Genomic DNA, 16,786 nt, shown 5'->3' with positions numbered 1-16,786 from the left:
GGAGGGAGTGCCTGTCACTTGAACGCACCGGATGAGCACCCTTCCCTTCCTCCGCTCGGCCGGGTTGGTGTGTCTTCCTTCCGGCTCGCCGAAGAAAGTTGAGGGAGGTTCAGCGGCAACTGGGCTTTTATATAATGGACAGCCAGGGAAGGAAAGTGGTGGTCTGTGACAATGGGACCGGGGTAAGTTCGCTCGTTTTGGTCCGACACGCTATGAATCCGCTGCTTTCTTCTCAGGGCGGCGTTTGAGTCGACCGATTTGCTGAAACAGGAAGTGGGGCTGTCAGCGACCAAGCTAGCTAGCGTTAACTGGGTGGGTAGCTAGCTTAGCCTGTTAGCCTGCTAATTTTCATTCATCCAGACCCGACACGGAACCGGCACGTGGAGTGGGTTCACGCGTCCGCATAAATCACGAATACACAGCTCTGAGTAAAGGTACCACACACACATGAGCCCCTGAATTGAAAAAGACGAGTATTCGCTCATTGGCCATCAACCGTTACCAAGCTAAAGCAGCTAGCTAGCCTGCTAGCCTGCTGCTAGCATGTAGTTAACAGCTGGCTGTCTTGTTTTTTTTCTGTGTGTGTGTGTGACTGGCAGCTGCGTCGGTTACTTCACTGATTTGTTTTTTATGCAGAGCCATTTATGGTGTACAGTTTGTTTAACGTTAAAGAGCATCAAATCGATAATTGTGCTGATAATCAACGTCGGCTAGGTGTAAGGTTAGCTAGGCCGTGTCAGGTTAATTGAGGAACCACCTTTTATGTTTTCCTGTGCAGCAGCTAGCACCAGCACCCCGGATATAAATGTCAAATACGAGTATACGTACTTTTGGCCTTTTTTTTTTTTTTTTTTTTTGTACGTATGCATTCTCTCTTCTCAGCTCTATTTTTGCTAATAGCGCCTTGACAGACATTTTAGGAATTTGTGGGTGTGTAAGTCAGTCAGTGTAGTGGAAAATAGCCAGTCCAGTGTTGGCCATCTCTGCACAGCTGAGGAAACATTTTGTTGGTCTTTTAATCACAACCTAGCTGGCTGCTCAAACCGTCCATTAAGGCTGGTGAATTTTAGGGGATTTTCAAGCAGCTGAGCAAGCAGTTTTTACCCCAAACCAGCTTATAACACATACAACTTCTGCAGATGTGTATTTAAGTGCAGGTATCACTGCTTCTTTTGATTGTACAGACTTCCTTTCTAAATCATGTCAGCAGTGAAAGAGGATGTTTGCTCAGCATGTTGCTGAGTGACTGATGAGGCTTTTTTTTTTTTTTTAGATGTGCCTTTTTCAAGAGCATTGTGTGATGCCAGAAACAAACCTTTTCCTCTGTTGTCCGGGTTGAACCGAGAAGTCAAGAGGAAGTGAGAAGAGTCAGAAACCACAGCCATATATGTCACTGACGCTGTTCGCGGCACTGATAGGTGCTATTTTACATCATCGGCCACCGTTGAATCTGTTAGTTTAACTTTTCATATCTGCAGGCACATGCAGCTGCATACTCTGAATTGTTTGGTTTAAATCACAATCTTTTGATAAAATCCCCCTGCGGATGGTGGACTGCTTCTGTAAGAGTATTAATAGAGCAGCCACTGATTTGAATGACATTTTTTTTCAGACGGTCTCTGTGTGTTCTCGCTTGTTCCTCTTATAAACTTCAACCCATTTCTCATGTTGCTACAGGGCGGCAGCAAACTGTGTGCACTGATTGCTTGAATTAAGTAGATCATCTTTGACACAGTAAGGTTTGCAAACAAGTCTTAATGATCTCTTTTTCATTTTTGCATAATTTGAGGTTACAAATGCTGAAAAATCGTTCAATCATGAACACTGAACCATTTAAATCCAACAGACTTATGTATACATTACACACAGGCATGTTTTATGTTACCAGTATTGCAGAGGAGGGATTGTGTAAAACCGTGTGTTGCAGCTTTACAACTTGCATGATGGGGAAAATGGCGTTGTGCAAGATCTTGACGTGATGTCAGTGTTTTAATCTGAAACTGGAAACTGTCTGCAATTTTAGACATCGTAATAAAGACTATGATTCAGCTTGAATATGGTCTTTTCCTTGACTCATGTTACTGTTGTAGCTGAGTGCAGTTGACTCTGAGTAGCTTGATCTGCCCGGCAACACAGTGCTTGGGATTTCTATTATGATATAGTATAGTTATGTCATACTGCTTTTTAAGGACGTTGTCATGTTTGAGCTTGTTATGGATTTTGAAAATGTCAAAAGATCCATCTAACCATTTTGATGACTGTATATAAAATGAAATCAACCAAAATTGTATTTTTTCAGGGCTTACGATATAATTTAAGATAAGTGAGAATGATCATTTTTGCTAAGATAGGATGAGATTTGTAGGCCAGGTCATCTCTGCAGCGCTGCAGTTCTTCATTTTCATGCTGTTTTGTCACACATTTGACCTTTTATGAAGAAATGCAGCTACTGGAATTTGAATATTGCACTTGAACCGCATTTATAAGCCTTAAAATCATCAAACGTTTTCCATCATTGTGCTGGATTCACGCACATACACACATGAAGCTCCTGGGATTGTAGCGTCTGTGGTTACATTTTTATCTCGGCCTAAATGCTAATGAAGTCCACCGTTATCAGCAGGGTGACGGTGAGGTCGTGCTCTGCTGCAGCGTTTATCTCATCGGTACTTAAATATATTTTCTCATCACTTCCCCTCCTTGTGTTTTTTTTTTCTTGTCTCTCTATTTTAGTTTGTCAAGTGCGGCTATGCAGGCTCCAACTTCCCAGAGCACATATTCCCTGCGCTTGTTGGGAGGCCCATCATCCGCTCGACAGCCAAAGTGGGAAACATTGAGATTAAGGTAAGAACTGGTCCGACTGGAATGAGTGTTTTTATATGGCGAATGGATCGGGACACCTGTGATTAAAGAATATAACCCGGGAAATGGCCAGAGTGGAAAAGCAAGAGATGAAATCAGGCACTAAACAGCAATGTCGGTTTGTAACATGAGCGCAACATTAAAGCCATTATCACTCTAGAAGACCTGCTGTAATTTTATACTGAGTTCCACCTTTTAGTTCCTCCAGTGCACTTCTTCGAAATGATGATAGATTGGTAGATCAAGTCAACAGAGTGTTTCCCTTTATTTTAGCATGAAGCCTTTCTCTATCTTTCTCCTGTTTATTCCAGTCTTCTTTTGTTTATTCAGTCCTATTCTTAAAAAAAACATCTACCTTCCTCTTCCTCCATGTTTTGTTCCCCACACGATGAAGTAGAATGCCCAGAAAATGGTAAGTTGAGGTTGGTGTGTGTGCGCCTCCTGTTCCTGCCTGCTCGGAGAGTTGTGTCATGTTTTGATCTCAGCTGAAAATAAAGCTGTCTTCCTTTTTTGTTTTTGTCCGGTGTGTTTTTCTTTACTCACCCAATGATTTCATTTTACCACATCCCAACCAGTTGCAGACTTTTAGGGGATTGAGTTTGAGTTGTTGTTGGTCTAATCAGTGGCAGAGAGTCAGATAGATGTACGTTAATGCACTCATCGCTCCGGGCTCAAACTGTTGCAGAAATGGCTGTAATGAATCATGGGCCAGCTGTTATCGATGGAGTGCTAAAAGAGATTTTGGACCGATTCCATTTTCTGAGTCTCTGATCTGCTGGTGCATCCTGACAGCTCCACCCCCCGTCATTCCTGCTGCTTTAAAAGGACCGAAATAATCACACCATTTTTCAGCTAAAAAGAACTTAAAGTGTCAGCTGCAGCTGGAACGCTCGGTGCCAAATGATAGATATTGTTCATATAGGCATCACAGATCTGTTTGCTTTACTGTCATAACATATAATCTATTTGAGGAATGTCCAGTTCAGAGCGTTTGCCCCCAGAATCTGTGAGTGTTTCACCTTTACAAGTGCAAGGAAGTGTCCGAGCTCGAGGAAGCATGGCAGACAGCTGAACGTTGGAGACGGAAGCACATCTGTTTTTCTGTTTTTCTTTTGACTTTTCTTTTTTTATTGAGACCACATGGAGGCAATGCCTGTGACTGGTACTTTGTTAATGCCAAAGCACACAGGATGAACCCATAAAATGGCTGCCTTCAGTGGGCTTTTGATGTCTCCAAATGGAACGTGAGATGCTTGACTGTGGCTAACACTGAGCTCTAACCCAGCAGTTGTTTACATTGCCAGGCTGCCTTGCATGCAGCTAGTTCAAAACGTACTAAAACGAGTGGTTTACTGTAGCTGGAGGGAAACACAAGTGTTTCCAGGTGTAGATGCATGGAAAATAATGGCTTGTTGTGCATGCTGGGTAACTGAGTTTTAAAGCCAAAAGCCACTTTGGGCGAGGACATGAATGTGAATGTTGTTATCTGACAGATGACTCGTTTCAAGGCGAGTGAAAGCTTGATGATCCACTTAATCTCATTTTATGAGATTGGAAATCCAAAGGGGCAAGTTGAAATGACTAATTGTATTACTGTAAACCAATACTCAGTGCTGACACGTAGTCTAAATGACTCTGAATGATCCAAACGTGGGGGGGCTACACTGCAGAGCTGCTAAATATTTATCTGTGTTGACCTTTGACCTCTCCCTCCAGGACCTGATGGTGGGGGACGAGGCCAGCGAGCTGCGCTCCATGCTGGAAGTCAACTACCCCATGGAGAACGGCATCGTCAGGAACTGGGATGACATGAAGCACCTGTGGGACTACACCTTCGGCCCAGAGAAGCTCAACATCGACTCCCGCAACTGCAAGATCCTGCTGACCGAGCCCCCCATGAACCCCACCAAGAACCGCGAAAAAATCATTGAGGTACATTTATGTTTGAAGCTGTGTGTGTGTGTGGGGGGGGGGATTTCTTTATTTTTCTGCTGTATTTGACGTCTTGTGGCTTTTGCTGCAGGTGATGTTTGAGACCTACCAGTTTGGAGGGGTCTACATTGCTATTCAAGCCGTGCTGACACTGTACGCCCAAGGTGAGAAGAGACGCTCACATTGTTGTGCTGCAGATTTAATAAAAAAGACACATTAACCTTTTTGCGATTGACTTCCTTTCACCCCCAAATTAGATTGATATGATGTTCTTTGTGCTAGAAAGTCCAGACAGTAACATGAACATGACTTCACAATGTTCCAGTGACAGACACAATGTGAAATAAGTGTTCAGGTATGTTAAATCCCACCTGTGTGGTGCTTCAAGCAGCTGTTTGCACCTTCAGTGAGTCTGATTTCAAACACACAGCCCTGCTTGTGGTCCCTGTGTTGCTCTGTCGGAGTTTATACCAACTTGTTAGCAGCTATTAGCAGTTAATTGTTACATAACATGTTATCTTTTCAGGTTTTGTGTGTTTAACAAACACACCTGGATGTTAGAGTGTAGATTATTAACTTTTGTTTGTCTGCGTGTGCTTTAGGCCTTCTGACCGGTGTGGTGGTGGACTCTGGTGACGGTGTGACACACATCTGTCCAGTGTACGAGGGCTTCAGCCTGCCTCACCTGACAAGACGCCTGGACATCGCAGGCAGGGACATCACCCGCTACCTCATCAAGGTGATCCAGTCAGTCATAACAGACTGTCGGTGTGAGACAAAGTCGGCTAGTCATTAGAAAACTGGGTGTTAAATTTGCATTTTCATTAAACTGCTGGGATGAGAAATCTGCTGGAGTGTTGAGACTTTTTAGGAAGGGAAAATGGGCATCATCTTCTTTTAAAAAGAAGTAATCTAGAGTCTGGAAGTACCAGTTCCTGTTTAAAGAGACGTATCAAAGAGATCTCCCCAAGTCACCCGAGAGAATAAAGCTTTCTGACCAACTTTCTGCTATTTCTTTGTTTCTGGGTGCAGTTGTTGTTGTTGAGGGGTTACGCCTTCAACCATTCTGCGGACTTTGAGACGGTTCGCATGATGAAGGAGAAGCTGTGCTACGTTGGCTACAACATCGAGCAGGAGCAGAAGCTGGCTCTGGAGACCACCGTGCTGGTGGAATCATACACGGTAGATACCCGCAGATTTTTAATTTTCAGTTAATAAAAATGACATTTATACATGTAGGCCACATGAACGGTTTCACTGCTTAGGTTCTTTGTACTGACACCCTATTAATACTTAAAGAGGAAGTTTCGCACGTGGCTGTTTGTGAGAGCTGTTTGACAAAGTTGTTCGGCTGCTGCTGAGCTCACTTTGTAACCTGGTGTTTGTGGTTGTCACTTAATGAGGTGTGCAGATACAGTAGCCAGTGTGCTGCCGGCCTTAAAACAGGCTGCTGCTCTCACATGGACATGTCGCGCATCCTTCAATCTGTTGGCATCAAACGGGGGGAAATTTTAATTTGATTAACCAGAGAAGCACAATAAAAGATCGCACAAATGTTTAAATAAAGACCCCCAGAGAGAAGATATGATAGATCTTTTTCTGCAGATTTAATTAATTCCAACATGTCTTCCTGTGGACGGTCATGGTGGTGCATCATCCTTCTTCCTGTCCGCATATTTCCCCGCTGTCTCCCATCTAATAGATAAGCCTTAAAGCAATATTAATAAAAAGAACATCTGTTATTAAGGAAATAGAGGAATGACTTATATTACAGACATGAGGTCAAGCAAACCAGTCAGGACACAGTGAAGCGGCATGTCAGGATAAAGAGGACAAAGAACCAGTAGGAAGACGATGTTGTTCAAATCAAAAAAGTTCCATGTTTCAAAATATGTCACTTAACGTCCCATAAACCAGGCTGAGCCAATATAAAGCTACATAAGTATTTCAAGTTACAGTTTCAGACGGTTTAAAGCACTTTATCCAAAACAGCACACCAAAATATATGTGCTTCTAAAGATGTCCAGTATGAACCCTGACGAATGTTTTCATTTTAGGAAAACAAATGCACTGTAATTGCTCAATGATAAAGTATTTACTCATCTATATTTCCAGCCCTCAAGGGAATTCGGGTTTTGTTGACTTTTTTTATGTCAAATGAGTTCTTTTTATGAACACCACATGCACACAAGTTTCCCATTTCTGCTCAAAATAGCTCTGTTTGTAGAAAGAATCCCTCCGAAAGGATTTGTTATTCAAAAGTGGCAGTATTTTGACAAAACTAATGGGGTAACTAAATCTGTTTCTGCTCTGAGCTAAGTAGACTACCACATGCCTGTCGTTGGCTCTGTTGGCTGCTTCAGGACAGGGCAGTGCTGCTGACTAACTGTTTTCTCTGGGACTCAAACATATGGGGGTGCAGCGCTCCTCCACCACGCTTGCTTTTCTTTCCAAGGCCCTTTTTTCCCTGCAGAGGGAACCACAGAATCTAAACGCAGGCCCTGAAGTCTGTGTTACTGCACGCCTTACCGAGCACATGTTGTGTCTCAGAGCTCACTGACCATGAGTGTTTGGGTTAGTGTAGGCGACTGTGTGTGTGTGTGTGTGTCTGTAGGTGTGTGAACATGTATGTGTAAGTATCGTTTTGCGTGCGCGAGTGTGCCGAAACAAGGAGGGCAATGTAACTGTGGCCGAAGGGCCCTGAACTGTGCGTTACATCATTTCCTGTGCAGCCACTTTGCGGCGGTGGCTGGGCTCCACTTCCTCCCACTGCCCTCGGCTGAATGAATCCTTTTTATAGTCACACACACACATTCACTCGACTCAGTTTGGAGCCCACACTCTCTGTGCTTTAACTTGCCGTACAGTATTATCTGAGCCGTGCTGAACTTTATTTTCAAACACATAAACCTTTGTTTTAAAAAGGTTTTCTGACGAGCTCTGACTTCCTTTCATACATCACAACCAGCCGCTGAACAGTATCAGTCTTGGTTCTTACATTCAAGATTTATGACTCTCCGTTGAGTCATACATTAGATCCTACCTCTTCAGCGGTGTCAGAATGTCTTTTTTTCATTCTCTTTTCATCTCATCCCTCCTACACTTCTCCAGCTGCCAGATGGTCGTGTGATCAAGGTGGGAGGAGAGCGGTTTGAGGCCCCGGAGGCTCTGTTCCAGCCCCACCTCATCAACGTGGAGGGCGTCGGAGTGGCCGAGCTCCTCTTCAACACCATCCAGGCCGCCGATATAGACACCAGGTGAGGAGGACGCATCAGTTTATACTTTACTGTTTCTGCTGCAGCACACATGCATACACAAGACTAACAAGTCACAGCACACACACACACAGATATGCAAATTGCTGGTGTCCACCCAGCAGAGCTCCCATTGACGCATTCATGGTTTTGGAAATCAAACTAAATATTTCTTGCTCACCAGAGTTCTCTATGGAAAGCATGAAAATTGATCTTTGGGTGTGTAAAAGATTGGAAATATTCAAGAAAACGTGCGCTTGGAAATTGACTGCCACACTTCTATGATCATTATTTTCTGAGGTATTTTGTAGAGTTCACTGAGGGACTAAATCGTCCACATTTGCAGACTCAACATGAGAAAATAAAGCAGCAGAGAAGGAAACTAGAAGCATTACTGGATTATTTAAAGATGCTGCTTCCTGTCTGCATGTTGTTTTGTCTCTTCCGCTTCTCACCTTCTTTACGTCTTCCCGTCATCAGGCCTGAGTTCTACAAACACATCGTGTTATCAGGAGGATCCACCATGTACCCCGGCCTGCCTTCTCGGCTGGAGAGGGAACTCAAGCAGCTGTACCTGGAGCGTGTGCTCAAGGGAGATGTTGACAAGCTTTCGGTGAGACATCAACACCTAATGCCTCATTTATGTTTATACTTCAGATGTGTTTTAAAGTATGACTGTGGCTTTCAAAACATTATTTTAGCCTAACTTAGAATATGATTAGTTATACTGCCACCAGTGCGTTCTTAAAAAAATACAGGATTCAGGTGATCCAAAGTCTTCTTTCCTGCACCAGGTATTTCTGTTGGTGTGAATTAGTGTTTCCAGCTGATTCTCTGGGTTTGTTTAAGCTGGCCTGGGTGGAGTTTCCCACATGTGAGAGTGCAGTCAAGTGCCAGAAAAGTTCAACAACCACAGGGGAACATACTTGAGTTAGGTTCAGTGTGCAAACGGTGACTGACGCCCGACAGTGTCTCCTTTGTCCTGAAGACGGTAAATTCCACACACTTGGAGTTCAGAGTAGAAAAAATGAAATGTCTTCAGTCATGTGCAGACGATACCTGAACTGTCTCAAACACATCTCCAAGGTAATAAGGGCGAAGATGAGCGTGATGTGATATCTGCAGTGTATGCAGACCACCACCAGGTGGTGCCAGAGGTTAAAATACATTCATTTAATTAACAGAATACCTTAATAACATCTTGCTGCATGTGGGGTTCACTTCCCAGTTACACACACTTGTTTTGGAAAAATATCCTTACGTTACTTTTCCATGTGAGCATCCCAAAGACACAGATGATTTTAAACGGAACCATTTTGTAAACAAACATTCAGATGAGTCATACACTTAAGAGGAAGTCATGATGTGTTTTACTTCACTGCCCACAACTGCAGCCGCTGTCTTAGACTGTTTAATTAACATCTTTATGTGGTGATGGTGTGTTTTTTTTTTTTTTTGAAAGATTCCTGATTTTTTATTATTTTTTTATATATATATATACTGAATACTTTGTTCGCTTGACATATAGCATGTCTATTACAGTGGATTCAACTGCCGACGGAGGTTTGACAGCGCTATAAATAAGGATCAATATGATCCATTCCTGTTGTTTATTCCAGTTCTTGCTATTCCAAATGCTCATCGTGTCATCCAAACTCTAAAACTATGGTCAAATACACCACCTTCATTAGTAGCTTACACCGTTAGCTTGGATCGTTAGCCATGTAAGCAAGAAATGGAAACTGTGTCGTTCACCCTATTTAGTGACAATATGAGTGTTTTAAAACATACTGAGCTTTCAGACAGAGAGCAAGAAAGTGGATTATTCAGCAGGAGTGATGTTTGTTAGTTCTCCAGTCTTTAAAAATCGGTCTCCATGGGAGTAAGTTGTATCCGACATGAATTGAAGCCACAGGAAAAATGTGTCACTTGTAGAAACAAATCCAGAGAGAAGAATTACTCAGTGGTTCCCCTCAGCTTTTCTTAGCCCTGAGGCATGTTTAACTTAATTGTTTTGGTTTTACGACTTGAAATAATACTCTTTTTTCTTTTTTTTACCACTTTCATTTGTGCCGATTCTACAAGCGGCAGACAGCTGTCTTCACATATTTCCTTTCAGAGGCGAGTGAATGTTGGACCAAATAAATGCGAACATTACCCGACCGAACAACATTAATATTTAATGTCAAACTGCTGCATTTGTGATTAGAATCCTCATACAAAGGTTCATTTTTTGTTCCCTTGTTTTTTTTTTCTGTCGTCTGTGTTACGTTTCACTTATGATGGCACATTTGGAGTTGTGAGTTACAGGTGTGACTCCAGATATTAATCCCACCAGCTGTTTTAATTTATGCGCTGTACTGTTGCTAATGCTGGTTTAGCTGCGCTGCCTTGGGCACCAACGTTTACCTTGGCTGCTGTCCTACATTTTCATTTGAATATCTATGTGCCAGCCTTGAGAAGCATTTTTCAGTTTGTTTTTGGTTTAGGCTACTGAGAGATGTTACACACCGAACTAAACAAACTAAAAGAGGGATTGTTTTGACAGCGGATTGTCGTCCGAGTTTCGCTCGGCACCATTAGACCTGTTGCAAACAGTCATCACAAAATGCTGCTTTATGTCAACAACAGTTTGTATATTTCCTGTCCTCAGGTTTTCCTTTGTGAACATCAAATACAGACTACCGCCACCTGGTGGCGTGGAGACGTATTTCCTGTCATGCAGGCGCACAACGTATGAGATTGTTGGCTGTTGTTTGTTGTCTTCGCGATGTGTTCAAGTGCAGCTTTTTGGCCGTGACGCAGGCAAAGCAACAGTTAGCTAGTTCCTTAATGTTGGTTTGGTGGGTCAAATTTTCAAAGAGCTTCACTGCGACAAAAAATGTCTAAAATACAATAATAAGCATCAACAGAAATACATGAATGGCAGGATTCAAATAATAAACAAGATATTAAAAACCAACTGAGAAAAACAAAATATGAGGACACGACAGACTACAGGATGTTTCTTTGTTTACGTGGGGCCTTTCTCAATGTCTCTGTGTCCTCTTGTCTTGCAGAAATTTAAGATCCGGATCGAGGATCCTCCCAGGCGAAAGCACATGGTGTTCCTGGGTGGAGCCGTGCTGGCCGACATCATGAAGGACAAGGACAACTTCTGGCTGACCCGGGAGGAGTACCAGGAGAAAGGAGTCCGCGTGCTGGAAAAACTCGGAGTCACCGTCAGATAAAGCACTGGACGGACAGACCACACACACACACAAACACACACAGATACACACAGATACACACACATACATGGCATAAACACATTTCCCCTCGCCCACATTGCAGAGTATATATCTATTTATCCCTCTTCTTCTCTCTTTTGGCTCTTCTCTCCTCAAACACCAGAGGGAATCGAGCCGTCTCCTCCTCCTCCTCCTCCTCCTCCTCCTCCTCCTCTCTCCTCCTCTCTCCTCCTCCTCCTCCCAGCTCTACTCCTCCTCCTCCTCCTCCTCCTCTCTCCTCTCTCCTCCTCTCTCCTCCTCTCTCCTCCTCCTCCTCCTCTCTCCTCTCTCCTCCTCCTCCTCCTCTCTCCTCCTCCTCCTCCTCTCTCCTCCTCTCTGCCTCTCTCCTCTCCTGGTTTTGGATTGGCTCACACTTTTTCCACGCAAGCCCACACTGAAACCTCTCCTCCACTTAGACTACAAATTGAAGGGTTAATGTCACTCTGCTGGTGTATTTTTGATTTTTCTGGTAGACGACGTGTAAAAACCAGGGCGGTGAATGTTAACTCTGGCTTGTTTACCTGTTACTAGGTTTGTTGTGAATTAAATTCAGCAGGTAAACACTGCAGCGAGTGTTTTGAGACAGTTAAACCTCCGCAGAGGATAAAAATTGATGCAAAGTTTCTAAGCAATTTGCCGTAATATCACAATCAGGGTCCACCACAAACAGCCACGGGCCGCTTTCAGCATCTGTTCCAGGTGAGCGAGAACTGATCACATTTTTATGTCGGTTTTTATAAATAATATCATGAGTTTTTCTTTTCTGGGAGAGGGATTACTTTTTTGCTTTTTCTTTTCTTTTTGTTGTTGGATGTACGAGTTCAATTTATATCTTTTTAATTTCTTGTTTTTCCATTGACTCTTTTCTTTTGTTGCTGTGCACTACTACCATTGTAAATGGAGTGTATTGTTGGAAACAGAAGTTCCTCCATGTTTTTATGAAGAATTGATGGTTGATTTATAAAAGGGACAAGTACACAAAGGAAAACCCCCCTGAGCTCGACATCGGGTGTGTGTGATGGTACTTTGGGGTTTGTGGGATGTGTGTGTGTTTGGGGCGGGTGATGCTTTTTTTTTTTTTTTTTTTTGGTTCCTCATCGGACGGCCTCGCCGCTGCCTCCTCTCTGGTGACGACACCGGAGCACCTCACCTGTCGTATTCCTTCAGATCCACCAAAGCGCGGAGGCAGTCGCAGGTCGGCGATGAGAGAATTGAATCTTGAGCGCAGAGCAAAAAAAATAAATAAACGGTATTTTCTGGATGCTGAAATCCTGTCGAGAGCACATTTAAGTTCTCCAGTCTTTCGCTCTCAACGGTTGACTTAATGATTACTGGAGGCACTTCTTCTATTTTGAGTATGATAAATGTGTATATTTTTTTTTCTTCTTCTTTCCATGAACGTTTATCCAGTGCCAAGTGCAGTTAATGTTAACTGGATCTCTTGTTTTAATGTCTTTTCTTTTTGTCACGGTTTTTTTTTTAAATTTTATTTTCCTGTGTTGTTCATAGCATAACTGCCTAACGCTGATTTAAATAAAGAAAAGTGATTTATAAGGATGTGTGTGTGCGGTAGGTTCTTTGTACCTGTTTTACACTTTTATTAGAGTAACCCTGAGTGCACAAGTCTGAGTTTTACTAGGAAAAAATATATTCAATGAACCTTCTCCATCAGTCACACTTAGCAGGAGACCTACTGCGAACTAAACTCACAATTTATTCAGTTCTCATCTGACTGATATATTGTTTAGTCAGCTACAAGTAGAAGAATCGCCTTTTTATTTTGGTCCAACCAATAGTCCAAACCTCAAACATGCTCCGTTAACAGCAATATAAAACCAGAGCAGCAGTGAATTGGAAAAAATTGGAGGCAAATCTACAAATATGTTGGCCAAAAACGATAAGTCATGTCAGTATCAGTGTATTTGTTGCACTGATATTATGTAATTTTTTCAGAGGTTGTAATGCAAAAGTGTCTAATCTCATTCTCATTTGAGGAATCGTGACAGAAAATGTTCCTTTTACAGCTCATGTGTCAATATTGGCTTTTATTTCCTCCCTAATTGTGGTATCAGCTTCAAAAGTCCCAGTTCATCTTTTCTGTAGTTCAGTTTCTTTCATGTTCTTTTTAGTTTCTAACGTGAACAATTTACTGTCCTCTCGAGAAGACTGAGGAGAAATCTGTCCACACCGTGTCACTACATACGCTCTTAATTTTAATTTTGAATATTTTAGAGAGTGAAAACATCCGTGTACTGTCACACAGATGAGTCCTGCTGCTCTGCTGTGTCACAAATAAAACTGAGATGAAGCATTAAAGTTCATCTTGACCTTGAATAACGTCACAAAAAAACCCTTTCAAAGAGTTTCCATTTCTAACCTTTCTGTCAGCCTCCATCCACCACGCCGTCTTGTTTGCTCAGTGTTTTGATCTCCATTCACCTTTATGACTCAGTTAATCCGCAGTCTTAACAGATAATGACTCCTCTGTGACTGTGCTGATGTTACACTGTGTTTTACACATTTCTCTTTATCCCTCGACGATCACTTGTAGCTGTTACTCAGCGAGGATTACATAGTCCTGCTTTCATTTAGGCCCAGTTTCTGTCAGCTGCGTCTGAAAACGACACTGTTTAATACTGAAACGTGTGCGCAGCGTTTTATTTCCTTACAGCTCGGCAACGTGGAAACTTCTTTATGACTGTAATCATCAGGGGAAATATTGACTGATTTCTGGTTTTGTTGTTACTGTTTACAAGTTTTTTTTTCTATTGAAGTCCAGATATCAAAAACAAGCGATTAATCAGAAAGAAAGACAGATCTGCATCTGACGGTTATTTATAGCTGCTTCATTTATAGCTTGGAATAAAATGATTCAAAAGAAAAAGATTATGTGACGTGGATATTAAAGTTTTCAATATTGTTCACCATTTCTTCTAAAAATACTGATCTTCTTGATTAATCGATGACTCATTTGGGCCACAAAGCGACTGAAAGCAGTGAAATATTAACAATATAGAGACATTAAATGTACGACCAGGTCTGAAAACCCAAATGTATTCAGTTTGTTGTGATCTAAGACAAAGAAAAGCAGAAAACTCTCATGTTTGACCTCTTGAACCATCAAACGTTCGACCTGTTTGCTGGCAGGGAAAAAGGCAGAATTGACCGCAATCTTCTCATCAGTTTGACTATTTGCGACTCCGGTCTTTGGAGCTGGAGGTGAGATCAGATGTGCTGGGAGATAAACGGCTGCCAGAGGAGAGGATGGAGCTGCGGAGGTGACGGAGCCTCTGCACACAGACCAGAAGGAGGAAGAGGAAATGGAACAGTGGCAGAGGACTGGCGCCACCAGAGGAAGAGCCTCTCTTTCCGTGCCTGAAATAAAGATCTCACCCAGACTCTTCCGGCCCTGTTCCATTTTAATCCCTCGACTCTTGCCACTTCCCTCTTAACCCTGAACTGTTACCTCTGAAGAGCCGTTTGAAGTTTCCTCCCCGTCGGAGGCACAAACAGGCATCGCGGAGGGGAAGGGAAGCGCGAGGACGTTTACTAAAATACTTGGCTTCGGTGCAGTTGTCAGGGAGTGGCGCTTCGCTCGACGGCTCTCAGCATCACCTTTACAACCACTGGGGAAGAAATGTTGTACGTTTTACTCCCCTGAGCGTGAAAAATCTCATCAGGTAAAACAAAAAAGGCCACTTTTCATGTGAATTTAAGACATTTCTCTCAACTTAGAGGGGCAGTTTGTACGATGTAGCCAGAAATATCATTTAAACTTCATCAACAGAGTGTGAAATTGTGTCAAAGATGTTAATGTATTGTGCTGCAGAGCTCTCTACAGAAGTTAGCATGCTAACAGCTAGCTCTGTTCTGTCTCTTAATACCACTTTGTACAGCAACAGGTGATAATCTGATAGCGTAGCCGCCGTAGTTTCAGCTGGGAGACGTCAAAATGATGAGTTTGCCACAATAAAAGGTAAAGGAAGGACATATTTGTCCATATATTTTCCTCAGTTAACAGAAAAATACACCTTTTTACCAACTCGGAGGTCAGAATTCTCTCGTCAAAACCTCAAATTTCCAACATCAAAAGCATGCAAGACAGCAGAAGTGAACAAAAACCTTGGCAGACTGCAACAAAATGATGTTTCTTCACACTGTCAGCAGTGCAGCCTCCTCACATTATGAACAAAATGGAGGAGAAAATGACACAGGATGTAGCAAACGACACTTTTATATTCGGAAAACGAAAACACTTCATTCACAGGACTTTTACAAACGTTGTGCAGTCGGCGGAGATAAATGTGCTCCCAGTTTACAGGCAGGAATTCTGGTTTCATTGTGCTTCTTCTGGTTGGAGGCTGGAAATTTGGCGTTTGGCATCAGGCGAGCGTAACTGCCTCTTTAACTCATCGTAAAACTCGACTTAAATGACATTAAACCCGCCATAACTGCCTTGGTCTCGTTTCCACAGTCGCCTCTGCTTCGGTGGAGATTAATCATCCAGTTAAGTATAAAGATGTGAAAACGATCCACAGACAGCACAAACAAACAGTATGGAGTCCAGCGCAGTGAGAGGCGGTTCTGCTGCCCCCTACAGTTCTGGAGGTTCCCTTTGAATTCTGGTCATTTCTTACAAACTACACCTTTAAATTCAAATGCGGCGCCGCTTCAACTCTGTGGCCTTGTGGCGAAATCGACACCTTTATAGAAATCTATGTGCCTGAGTTTGTTTTTCCACGTTTTGTCTGTTCTGTTATCATTTCGTTTTGCGATTGTTGCTGCTCACTCAGTTTTTTTTCCCGTCATTTTAAATATCACCCATAGTTTTACGTGACGTATCAATAATAATAACTGATACATGACCTCTAACACATTAAAACATCAGCAGTGTGACGCAGGATTCATTCCTCACTCTCAGTACTTTCACATTTGCTGCTTCAGTCGTCTTTTTTTTTTTTCCTCTAACGCCTCGATGAACATCGCTGGTTGGTGGGTTGCCTTTTTGCACCGACCCTTATCGGCTGAAACATTTTCCACAGGGTGGGAGTAGAGGGATGTTTTCCTCTGCAGTCTTGAGGTTTATCTCAGGTGCAGGGTTGGACTCGGTCAGGCAATGCTTAAACAATTATCTTGGCTCCTTCTAATCTCTACTTTGGCAACATCTCAGCGCAGCGTGGCTTTACGAGGGAGTTCAGGTCTGACGGGGGGGGGGGGGGGAACAATACGGACTCAGACGTTGCTAAATGTACAGAAAAATAAAAAAGGGAAACATGACATTTCTTCCAGTCTTTGCATGTGAGACCACGGCACTGGTGCAGGACGAGCCACCCGTTTTCCTGCGAGCGCCGCTGCTTCGTGCACCCAGAGAGGGGCCACGCTGACCCCATTACACGAGCAGATATCTTAAATGTTTGCACATGTGGACCGTGATGCTGTTTGCAGCCGTTGAGCTGCTTAGCAGGCCCC

General features: G+C 42.9%; 1 protein-coding gene across 1 annotated transcript; it reads left to right on the top strand.

The window, feature by feature from the left end:
• On the top strand, nt 1-11,512 carry LOC119033495 (actin-related protein 2-A). The gene is made up of 9 exons (XM_037123667.1): nt 1-182; nt 2,734-2,844; nt 4,579-4,794; nt 4,886-4,958; nt 5,397-5,533; nt 5,827-5,976; nt 7,906-8,051; nt 8,529-8,661; nt 11,108-11,512. Exons 1-9 carry the CDS (start codon nt 135-137, stop codon nt 11,276-11,278), a joined length of 1,185 nt encoding a protein of 394 aa, XP_036979562.1. The 5' UTR covers nt 1-134; the 3' UTR covers nt 11,279-11,512.
• The last annotated feature ends 5,274 nt before the right edge of the window (nt 11,513-16,786 follow it).

Source organism: Acanthopagrus latus, chromosome 15, assembly GCF_904848185.1.
Source record: "Acanthopagrus latus isolate v.2019 chromosome 15, fAcaLat1.1, whole genome shotgun sequence".
In the NCBI taxonomy this organism is placed as follows: Eukaryota; Metazoa; Chordata; class Actinopteri; order Spariformes; family Sparidae; genus Acanthopagrus; species Acanthopagrus latus.
This window is presented reverse-complemented; position numbering and strand designations above follow the sequence as displayed.

What these genes read in the sequence shown, in the direction of transcription:
- LOC119033495 (XM_037123667.1), top strand. Translation starts at nt 135, where the DNA reads ATGGACAGCCAGGGAAGGAAAGTGGTGGTCTGTGACAATGGGACCGGG. An exon ending in TGCTGGTGGAATCATACACG is followed by an intron (nt 5,977 to 7,905) that starts GTAGATACCCGC and finishes ACACTTCTCCAG; the next exon opens with CTGCCAGATGGTCGTGTGAT. An exon ending in GCCGCCGATATAGACACCAG is followed by an intron (nt 8,052 to 8,528) that starts GTGAGGAGGACG and finishes TCCCGTCATCAG; the next exon opens with GCCTGAGTTCTACAAACACA.